This window comes from Chenopodium quinoa, unplaced genomic scaffold (genome assembly GCF_001683475.1).
Source record: "Chenopodium quinoa cultivar QQ74 unplaced genomic scaffold, ASM168347v1, whole genome shotgun sequence".
Classification (NCBI taxonomy): Eukaryota; Viridiplantae; Streptophyta; class Magnoliopsida; order Caryophyllales; family Amaranthaceae; genus Chenopodium; species Chenopodium quinoa.
The window spans coordinates 2,204,675-2,216,399 of record NW_018742484.1 but is presented as its reverse complement, the minus strand read 5'-3'; the positions used below and the strand labels follow the sequence as shown (position 1 = coordinate 2,216,399).

The 11,725-nt window shown below is 34.3% G+C and overlaps 1 protein-coding gene across 1 annotated transcript; it reads right to left on the bottom strand.

The window, feature by feature from the left end:
- Positions 1-8,088: 8,088 nt before the first annotated feature.
- LOC110719365 (7-deoxyloganetic acid glucosyltransferase-like) lies at positions 8,089-10,849 on the bottom strand. The gene is made up of 2 exons (XM_021898283.1): positions 10,051-10,849; positions 8,089-9,119 (listed from the first exon to the last, which is right to left on the bottom strand). Exons 1-2 carry the CDS (start codon positions 10,547-10,549, stop codon positions 8,164-8,166), a joined length of 1,455 nt encoding a protein of 484 aa, XP_021753975.1. The 5' UTR covers positions 10,550-10,849; the 3' UTR covers positions 8,089-8,163.
- Positions 10,850-11,725: the final 876 nt, after the last annotated feature.

Below are 11,725 nucleotides of genomic sequence, written 5' to 3'. Positions count from 1 at the left end.
AACATGATAAACACTCAAACTTGTGCATTACAAAAATGTCAAAATGATTGAATTTTTGCTTAGTATAACATACTTAACAACAATTCAGATTGTACTGATAAACTAAATTTTTCATACAACCACAATGAAAAATTGAAGATGTCATACACGCAAATTAACTACAAAATACATAATTCCTTTGACACCATTAAAGGTATTGTGTCCATGTCCAAACTATAAGTACTCCAAGCTAAGCCCGAAACTTGGTGAGGCGACCCAACTTCATACTCATTTAGGTAGATCTTTTATCACATGCTCCTACAATATGAGCAACATTTCAAAGACCTATTAAGAAAATTAATTCAACCTCTTACATTGTAGAAAAACCGAGCACTAATTAACCTTGGGATTTAAAATAAATGCTCCAAACCACAATTGAAGTAGTATCCTCATTGAACTTGACATCTAGCGTTGTACTAGACGTCAAGTCGAGTTTTCCTCCACTCATGACTTATCAATAGGCTTAAGACCCATCCCAAACGAAGTTTTTTTCACAATCTCTCTTGGCAACGGTTTTGTAAATGGATCCGCCAGATTGAGATTAAACCGAACAAAGGTAACGACCCCATCCTTTATTAGCTCACGCACATAGCTATGACGCACTCCTATGTGACGTGATTTTCCGTTATATACATGGCTATATGCTTTTGATATAATAAAAGCACTATCACAATGTATTGAAATAGGTGACAAGGACTTAGGCCACAAGTCCACTTCACTCATCAAATTCCTTAGCCATTCTGCATCTTTACATGCCGAAGCCAATGCTATGAACTCGGAAGCCATTGTTGAGTCTGCAATACATGTTTACTTCTTAGATTCCCATGAAATAGCACCTCCTCCAAGAAGAAACACCCAACCACTAGTAGGATAATAATCCTCTTTATTAGTGATCCAACTAGCATCCATAAACCCTTCTAAAACCAAAGGATCTCCTTTGTAAACCAAACCATAATCCATGGTTTTCCTCAAACACCTTAGAATACACCTTAGAGCTTGCCAATGACTCATACTTGGATTACAAGTATACCTACTTAACTTGCCTACGGCAAATGCTATATCCGGTTGAGTGCTTGTCATAGCATACGTCAAGCATCCAATCAACCTAGCATAGTCCAATTGTGAAACCGGACCTCCTCCATTTGGAGCCAAAGAAACATATGGGTCTATTGGAGTAGATATGAGAGAACTATCCCACTCATTAAACTTCTTAATCACTTTCTCAATATAATGAGATTGTGTTAAAATTGGTGAGCCATTCCCTCTCTTTATCCTAATACCAAGGATAAAATCCGTTTCTCCCATATCCTTCAGAAAAGTTAGACGGAAGAAATTCTTTAGTCTTTTCAACTTGATCCAAATTAGTCCTAAATATAAGCATGCCATCAACATATAAAAAAATCATAACACCTTTGCCATCATTATCAAAATTTCTATATACTCACTTATCCGACTGATTTATATTAAAGCCATTTGCCAAGACAACATCATCAGACTTTTGATGCCATTGCTTAGGTGTCTGTTTTAGCCCATACAAAGATCTAATCAATTTGTACACTTTGGTTTCTTGTCCATTGGCAATGGAGCCTTTTGGTTGTTTCATGTACACTTCCTCCTCCAATTCACCATTAAGGAATGTCGTTTTTACATCCATTTGGTGAATTACAAGGTCATGAATAGTGGTTATTCTTGCCATCGGAGCATATGTATCAAAGTAATCAATATCGTGAATTTGCTTGTACCCTTGGACCACTAACCGGGCCTTGTACTTTTCAACGGTTCCATCGATCCTTAATTTTCTTTTGAAAATCCATTTACAACCTAAAGGAGTGGTGCAATCGGGTGGTAAATCTGACAAAACCGAAGTATTATTTCCCATAATTGAATCCATTTCATCTTGGATAGCTTCTTTCCAAAATGCCGCATCATGAGACTTCATAGCCTCATAAAAGGTTTTAGGATCCTCCTCCACACTATAGCAATATAGTGTTTGAGTCTCTATTGACTCCCTTGACCCTTTAACTAAATAAAGTTGAAATCGGGTCTAAAAGATTTTTCTTTTCTAATTCTCTTACTTTTCCTAACTTATGGCAATGTAGTTTCATGATCTTTACTAATAGGATCATCTACAATGGCAGAGGTAGTACTAGATAAAATGTCCTTTGGCCTTAAAATTGATTAAAATCGAGTTTCATAAAAAATTGCATCCCTTGACTCTACCACCGTATGAATCAAGACAAAATCATTCGGTTCAATTACATATAACCTATAGGCTTTTCTATGCTTCGCATAGCCTATAAAAATGAAATCAATTCCCTTTTCACCCAATGCTTTTCTTTTGGGTTCCGGCAATCTTACAATTGCCCTACATCCCCATACCTTAAAGTAATCTGTTCGAAGTTTCTTAACTTTTTCATTAGTTTGCAATTCAACTTCGATTTTAAAGACCTTAAACTTATTTAGAGCTTCATCTTTAGAAGATAATAAATATAAGTAACAAAACTTGAAAAATCATCAATATAATAAATGTTACAACATCTTTCTTATTTCCTAAAGAAGGCATGCTATGAAAATCACATAAATCACTATGCACCAATTCAAGCAATGTAGAATGTCTTTCAACACTTGGAAAAGGATTTCTTGTAATTTTGTTCAACATGCATGTCTTACACTTCTCTATACTAAAATCAAATGGAGGTATTAAACCAATTTTAGACATGTCATACAAATGACAACAATTAACATGATTTAAACGATTGTGCCATAGAGAAGAAACATTAAGCATGTAGATAGAAGCTACGACTTTATTATCAATACTTAATTTGAACATTCCATTACAATAATATTCTTGTCCTACGAATGTACCCCCTTTAGATAAAATAAATTTATCGGCTTCAAAAACCATTTTAAAACCATACTTATTCAAGAGTCCTCCAGACATTAAAATTTTTCTAACTTCCAGAACAAACACAACATCATTAAGAGTTAAAGTTTTCCCGTATGTTAACAACAATTCTACTAGACCTATGCATGTAGCCTTAACCGTAGAATCATTCCCCATGTACAAAATTGGCCCATCTTCTATGTAACATCCCCAAATCTCCCTCTACGAAAATACTAGTATAATACGTATGATTATACCGTAGAGATAGATTTAGGCGTATTACTGCCGCGTGATTACGCAAGGCTACTCAAAATACTTAACTCAATAACAAACTTGTAGAGGAAAACTCAACTCTTCTTTTATTAATACTTATAAAATAGTAATAACCATTGCCATGAGTAATCAAAAATAGAAACAATGACCAACATTCCAAACTAGGGAAGAATATCCTGGGACTCCCAAATGCTCATTTATTGACTCCACCTGAAAATAGTCAACACTGCTTACCATTAAGGTAAATAAGGCGAACCAAAACAAATAGGAAATACGAATTAGCAAAATATGCTAAGTACGATAAGTGCAAGATAAGTATATTCAATTTATTTGCAAACATGATTTTAAAACCAATCATGAAATTCCAATAATTAATTCAATAACTCAAACTTCATAATTCAAAACCAATTCTCAAAATTCTCAAAACAATTCCAATTATTCAATAATAATTTGAATGAAAATTCAAGTGATAAAAACCAATTCCTTTTTAAAAACCCAATTCCTCTCTTAAGTGTGCACACCCCCCAAGCTAGTATCTTTATATTGAAAGGCTATTCTTGAGAAAAGACTAGGTCATACAAAGTCCACAATCTTCAATGAATCCGTATAGTGGGATCAATATAATAATTATGCTTGTAAAGCTTTTAATAAATAATTCATCAATAATTCTCATGAAATCCCTCTTTTGAATAAAACCAAACTTTATAATAGAATAACTCAAAAACTCCTTTTGTATTTAATTCAACAAGCTTTTAAAATCAAACCTTATTAAAAACTGTTTAAATAAATCCAACATGCATTTAAAAACCAAATTCCCTTAAACATTATAAATAATTTCAAACCATTCAAAACAAGATAGAAATCCATTCTTAAACATATTTATTAAAACATGAATTCTCAAGGTTAATTTATAAATCATAATTCAAAACAATTTAATTAAAATCACACCAACATGCTTATTAATTCAACAATTTCGAAGGTATCTAGTCACCTAAATGTACCTTAATTCCGAATCTCAATCAACACTTCGCACTTTCAAAGTTCAATAACAAATACACCTTGCAATTAACATAACCATAAGGTTATCACAACATCCTTAGACATAAACCCATATCTAATGTGCATGGACTATAAAACTCTTTTAAAAAAAAAAATATTTTAATATAAAATTATAGAATTGAAATAGGTATTTATATTTTAAAAAACTAACCATGAAGAAAATAAAGGAATAGGATTAGAGATAATTGAATTTGCGTTGAAAAGAATAGACAGAACTTGCAAAGGCTATAACTCCTTCAATATAACTCCGAATTGAGTGATTCTTGAGCCTAACCTCAAGGATTTTTTGAGAGGAACATTTTTTTGTGAAATAAAAAAACCCCAAAACTGACAATAAGTGCTCTAAAATTGGCTCTAAAGATATATAGGTTGATTTTCTCTTAGAAAAGAGGAAAAGAAAAGTAGGAAAAGGTTGAGGGAAAAGAAGAGTAAGAGAGAAGAAGAAAATTGAGTTTTGGTGTGAAGAATGTGAGAGGTATGAAGGGGTATTTATAGGCTCATGAATGAAACAATTAAGGTAAGACTTTGTAGGAAAAATTATGGTAAATATAGTTTAAGGAATTACTTGAAAAAAAGAGTTTAAGAATTAAGGAAGGTTTAGTTTATGGTGATTAAGAAATCAAGAATTAAGGTAAGTAGCTTGATCATGAAATGTAACATGGCAAGTGAGATTGCTTGGAGAATAATCAAAAAGGATTTAAGGCAATTAAATTGTATGATCAAATCTTTGTGAGATGGAAAATAGGAATTAAGGAAATTTAAAGAAGATAATTAAAATACAAAACTACCAAAATAATTAAACCAATATTAGCATAAGGTGGCCAAAAATATTGAGCCTATTCATGCTCATATTTTCGGACCTCATTGCTTAGTTTTAGGAAATATTTTGCTAGATTTTAAGGACTAAAAATGATTGTGTAAATAATATATTTTGAAGAAAATAATTAATTAGAAAAATACCAACTTTAAACTAATTAATTAATCATGAAAATCAGATTTTCTATGCCTAGAAAATCAGAAATTCCTAGCTTAATTCAATAGATTTTCGGCCCTTTTAAAATAAATAAACTAATTAATTAATCATGAAAATCAGATTTTCTATGCCTAGAAAATCAGAAATTCCTAGCTTAATTCAATAGATTTTCGGCCCTTTTAAAATAAATAAGAAAGATATAATTTTTGCTTAATTAAAATATCCGATATACATACATACATATATATATATATATATATATATATATATATATACACATATATACATATATATATGTATATACATATATATATGTATATATGTATATATATATGTATATATGTATATATATATATATATATATATGTATATATATGTACGGTTTTTGAAATAAAAAAAATGGATAATAAATCTTATCTAAAATCCAAAATAATAATTAAGTTTTAAAAATGTTTTTGGCGCCAAAATTCAAATATCATTTTGGCTCCAAAATTCAAATAGAAAATAATTTACTGAAATACCCTTTTAATAATTAATTAATTAGAAAATATGTCTCAAAATATGGGGTATTGCATTCTACTTCTTGATAAGTCTTGAAGAAATGCCGACTTTTGCACACATGTGTAGATGCTCCCAAATCTATCCACCAAGAATCATCATCCTGCACAACATTGATTTCAGAAATCATAGCCACAAAATTCATTTCTAAATTTTTAGACTCATGTTGAACATTACCTTGGACTTGGTCAACATTTTGTTAACTTTGGCTACTTGCCTTCTTCTTTTTCCAAGAGGGGCAATCCCTTAAAGTGAGGACTGCCACACACCTAACAAGTTCCGGATTTACCTTTCTTTTCCTTCTTGTTGTTTGATTTTTTAGTAGACTTGAAAGAGCGCTTATTAGACTTTTTATTATTAGTCCCACTTGCTTGTCCTTCCTCCATCATATTGATGGTAGAAGCCGGAGTACCATTTTCTCTGGTCTCCTTATTTCCATCTTGCAATCGAATACCCTCCTCAATAGGAAGATGAGCACCCAATTGTTCAAGAGACATATCCTCTTTTTTTAGTGCTTTAAGGAATTTCTAGTCCCTTTCCAAGATAAGGGTAATTTTTCAATTATGAATGCAACCGCAATAGCTTCATCCATAATCATGTTATACTATCTTATTTGGCCAAAGATTCGTTGAACCTCATGGAATTGCTTCATGAATGGCCTACTATCAACCATTTTATAGTTATTAAATCTACTTACAAGAAATATCTTACTTAAAGCATCTTCGGCCGAGTACTTTGATTCAAGAGTATCCCAAAGTTCCTTTGCACTCTCCACATTTTGATAGATATCAAACAAGGTGTCCGTCATTGCATTCAAAATGTGTCCACGACAAATATAGTCATCATTTTCCCACTTGATCCTCCGACGAGTAGTCTCCAAAGGTTCCTCCTCTCCTTCCGTCGGAAGTGGTGGCATGGGGGTGCTAAGAACATAAACAACATTCAAAGTAGTCAATAGGAAGTGGATTTTCTTTTGCCAACGACGATACCCCACACCCTCAAACTTGTAAGTTTTTGAAAATTGGTAGCCATCTCCTTCACCAAAGAATCCACATCCAAAGGTATAAATTACTATTAGATTGTTAGGAAATTATAGTGGGGTGAACCGGATATGTTCTTCTAGGCACGTAACTGAATGTCGCTTTTCTAATAGTAATTTACCGACCCCACTTTAGAACAACGGAGTTAACACGGTAATAATATTGAGATACAAAAGAAGACCAACTAGGCTTGGTTGTTCTTACAAGGCAGTCTAACAATAGTTTGTGTTTATTACAAATCTCTTAGAAGAAAATTCGAGAATAACTTATAAGAGAGAAGCAAGAGAATGACATACTTTTTATGACATGAATTTCACAAATGCGGCATTCTCTTTTTATAGAGAATTAAACATACTTGAACATACGTTTCCAAGAAACATGCATGTCTTTAACATCCAAGTCTTTAATATCAATTAAAAGTTATGTTTCCAAGAAACAACTTTTAATACCCTGTTAAAAGTTATGTTTCTTTGACATAACTTTTAATACATAAAAGTTTAACATCAAAAGACATCAATATACTCAAGCTACACAACTTGTATCTTAACAAGTATATTAGATAATTATACTATGTCGTTTAACTACACAACACCGAACGACATAAACATGTGAAATACTTATAAGCACATTTATTACATAAATGTTCCAACAATCTTATTATCTAGGAACTGGTACTTTGATTTATAGTGTGGTATACAATTAAAAAAATATTTACATATAACTCCATATGGTTACAATGCATCCTCTTTCGCTTTGAGCCTTAGATAAGATGATCTAATATGATTTCATTATGGCTTAGCTTAATATCTGGTGTATAGTTCGGTTTGATTATCAAAGTCTATATATTATTATGTGATGGCAACACTGGCGGATTAGAACAAACATGGGTCCGGTGACTCGTCTTTAGGTTTACTAGTTGTGAATTCTGAAGGTTTAAGAGCGCTATAATTGGAACTTTCAAGTCAGGAAATTGTGGAATGTGTTTAAAGGATATATGTATGCAATGAGCAAGCGATCAATCCTTCGCAGTAATTGTATTCAATTGGCGGCTTCATTAGAAACTCTGTACCTGTGTATATATCTAAGATAACTCTACCTGTATCATTATAGCTGAAGTGCTGAACTATAAATCACAGCGGTTATTCGCCACAACTGGTGTTTGATTGTAGCTAGTAGCTCTGTAGCTGATGGCATGTATCAATCGGATTGTAAACTTATCATTATGTGAACTTTCCGTTTTGCAACTTACAAGTTCAAAATGGTTACAAGGTGAAAAAAATCATTTTATTACAGCATGCATATTATAAAGATCAGTTGTCCAATTTTATACAATTTCATTATGTATCATTTGGGACTTCAAATCTCATGAATTTTATGTCCTCAATAAGACGATGTAAAGCTAGCCACGACGACCCACCTTCCCTCACAGCTTGAGCTGCCGACTTGGACAATCGATTTGCCCTTTGTGAAAACTCATTTCTTCTCCCCTCCATAAGATCCCTCACCATAACCTCAATCACAACCCTGTCACAGATATCTTTCATGTCGATTCCAATCTTCCACACGTCCCCAACAAACCTACTAATCACCAGTTGATCGATACCATTAGGCCAACAAAGCATAGGCACTCCTTCCACTATGCTCTCCAGAGTAGAGTTCCACCCGCTATGAGTCAAAAACCCACCAACGGCTCCATGCGCCAAGACCTCTTCCTGTGGGACCCACTTTACAATGAAGCCCCTGTCTCGTGTTCCTTTCAGAAGTTCTGTTGGGACTTGTAAGGAACTATCTTCACTGTCTTCGATTCCAACTAGTGAGTCAGGCCGCCTAACCCACAGGAATCGCGTCCCACTATTCACTAGGCCATACCAAAACTCAATGAGCTGATCCATTGTCAAAGGAACCACACTCCCAAAGCTAACAAAAATCACTGATTCTGAGGGTTGGGCATCAAGCCATGTTATGCAGCTTCTATCTTCTTGCCATAAACTGTTGGATGTCACTCGTTGTTCAGATTCTGGCTGTCTAGTCCTAGAGTGCAGGTGGACTGGACCAATTGTGTAAAGGTTAGGACAAAGAGAACGGAGTTTATCAAGTAGAGTTCCTTCTAGGTCATCAAAAGTGTTAAGTATATGTCCTTGAGCCTTTGGCAATTTTCGGCACTCTTCAAGTACTAGTTGGATGTAAGGGTTTGTAATGTCTTGAGTTCGGCATATACCTGGAAGGTCACACCACCTTAAGGCGGTCCCTTCTACCCCTGGAATGTCACTTATTGGCTCATTCAGGTCCTTTCCTACATATTGAAGCAACAATCAGTCATAATGAGCGCGATTAACTTATGGACTCGTTCAATCAAAACGAGGACAAATTGAATAAGTTGATGCTTGAGCTAGCCTGTGCAAACTAGATCTACAATCTACAAATCCTGCATTCCCTAATCTACAGTTTTCTTTGAAGCAACTGTCATAGTTTCATGTCTTAATCACAATGAAATCTGATGAAGATACAATCTAATTTAACCAACCATTTGTAACTAGAAGTGGCTAGTCTAGTCAACTACTCGACTTGGTTGTTAACCTAGCTTGGCTTAGCCCTTAATCAGTCCAAGGCAAACCCTTCCGGATATATAAATATATTAGTATCATTTTTTATTTTTTTTATTTTTTTTACCTTTAGTTCCTTTCCTTTATTCATTTCTCTCATAGTCTCATCTCAAGCTTGGAAATACCAATATTACTACTTTACGAGTATTAATTTCAAAATGACTATATGCAGTTTTTTTTTTTTCTTTTTTTTTTTATGCAAAGGCTGTATGCAGTATATACTTTTTTCATTTTTATTTATTTGCAAATACACCATTTTAGTATGCACTCTAAAAAATATACTTTGTATTAGACTACATACATTGACAAATTTAAAAAAAAAAAATCTTACCACCAATAAAAAGAAAGTGTTAAGTTATTACTGTTCAAATTTTATACTACCCCCATTTATTACGTGGAACTAAAGGGTATTATTTGTGGGACACAAAATATTTTTTTTGTTGCACATAATAAGAAACAAAGGTACTTAATTCATCCATTTCCCTTTTTTAATAATGTCCTCCTTACAAGAGAAAATAGTATATGAACAATTGTATAAATTTAAATAAAAATAAAATAAAAAAAATAAAAAATCTAAGATAATAAAATATTGTAAATAAATCTAAGTTTGTATGATTATACCTTTTTTGAAAGGAACTTCCCCAGAATCAAAAAGCTTAGGAACAAAAAAGCAACTAGCCCAAATACAACAAGGACTTAACGTCGAGAAATAAACCACCGGAATCCCCAACTCCATCGCTCTCTCACCCACCGCAGTAAACACCCCGTCGGCGATCAAGCACGTCGCCGGCGCCGGAGATTTCAGAAACTCCGGCAAACTTCGGATGACCTCGGCTTCATAGAAGCTAACCATGGAGGCAAACTTCGCCGGAGGCCGGGGATCGTCGCCGGAGATTCCATCGGAAAAAAGGGAAAATTTGACACGAGGAAAGCGAGACGGGAGGTCGGGGAGACGTTGGTGGACGAAGGCGGCGTTGAGGAAAGTGATGTTGAGGTGGTCAGAGGAGAGAGAAAGGAGGTGAGCTAGCTTTAAGAAGCAGTTTATAGGGCCTTGTAGTGGTAAGGGAAGTAGTAGCACTGATGGTTGTTGGTGTTGCTGAGGTTCTCGTTGACTTCTCATGGTTACACGAGAGTTCGGAGTTCCACTCGTGAGAAAGGCGTACTTACTTTAGAAAGAAATTTGACAACACAGAGTCTACGAAAGTTTGTATGGAAGTGATGGAATTAATCCTAATATCCCTTTTGTCTTTTCTTTAGAAAGAGATTTGATCGCATGACAATATGGAGTAGATGGTTTAAACACTGATCCAATCGATCCGACTCGAAATCGATTTGAAAAAAATTTGATTCCGATTTCAATTTGTATGAACACAATAATTTAGCATGACTCAAATTTGAAATACACACGATCAAACCTCACCGAACATGGCCAAATTACCTGAATTGATACCTCTAATAGTGAAACGCTAAACATCGCCCGCAATTTACCATATAAAGCCCACAAATATGATATGGTTTGACCATTATGCCCTTTTTCTAAAATTGAAATAATCTCGGTGTAAAAAATGTGGAGCCGTACTGGCTCGCCGGGGGAGACCGGAGGGCAGGCCGGAGATGCGGGGGACGCCGGAGGTACGTCGTCGTCGACGAAAAACGAGGTAAGTCACCGTTAAAATTCACGGTTTACCGTCGGAGTGGCTCCGGCGCCTGGGGTGGACGCCCAAGCCGTAGCCTGGACGTCCAAGCCAGACGTCAGAACCACCAGAGTGGCGTCCAGCCCAGACGCCCAGACCACCAGACTGGCGTCCTGGGCAGGCGCCACTCCACTGGGTGAGGCGGCCTTGCCAGGCGCCAGTCCAGTGGCTGTGGCAGCCCTGGCAGACGCCACCTTTAATAATTAATTTTTTTTTTCTTTTTTGATTTTGTTGTTGTTTTTTATTTAATTTTTTTAAAAAAAAAAATCGAAAATGATTTTTTAAAAAAATTCGAAATGGGTTTTTTTAAAATTAAATTTGAAAATTCGAAATAGGTTTTTTTAAAATTAAATTTGAAAATTCGAAATGGTATATTTTTAAATTTAGTTTGAAAATTCGAATTGGGTTTTTATAAAAATTAAGTTTGATTATATATAATTATGCTTTTTTTTGTGTTAATTCTGTGTAAATATAGAAATTAAATGTATTATCCGTTAAATGTATTTATTGTAATATATAATTGATGCAGGAATATGGTGGAGACGGAAATGATTACAGTGGGATATTTGGACATGATGGTCCATTCGAAGAAGCTCAACAGG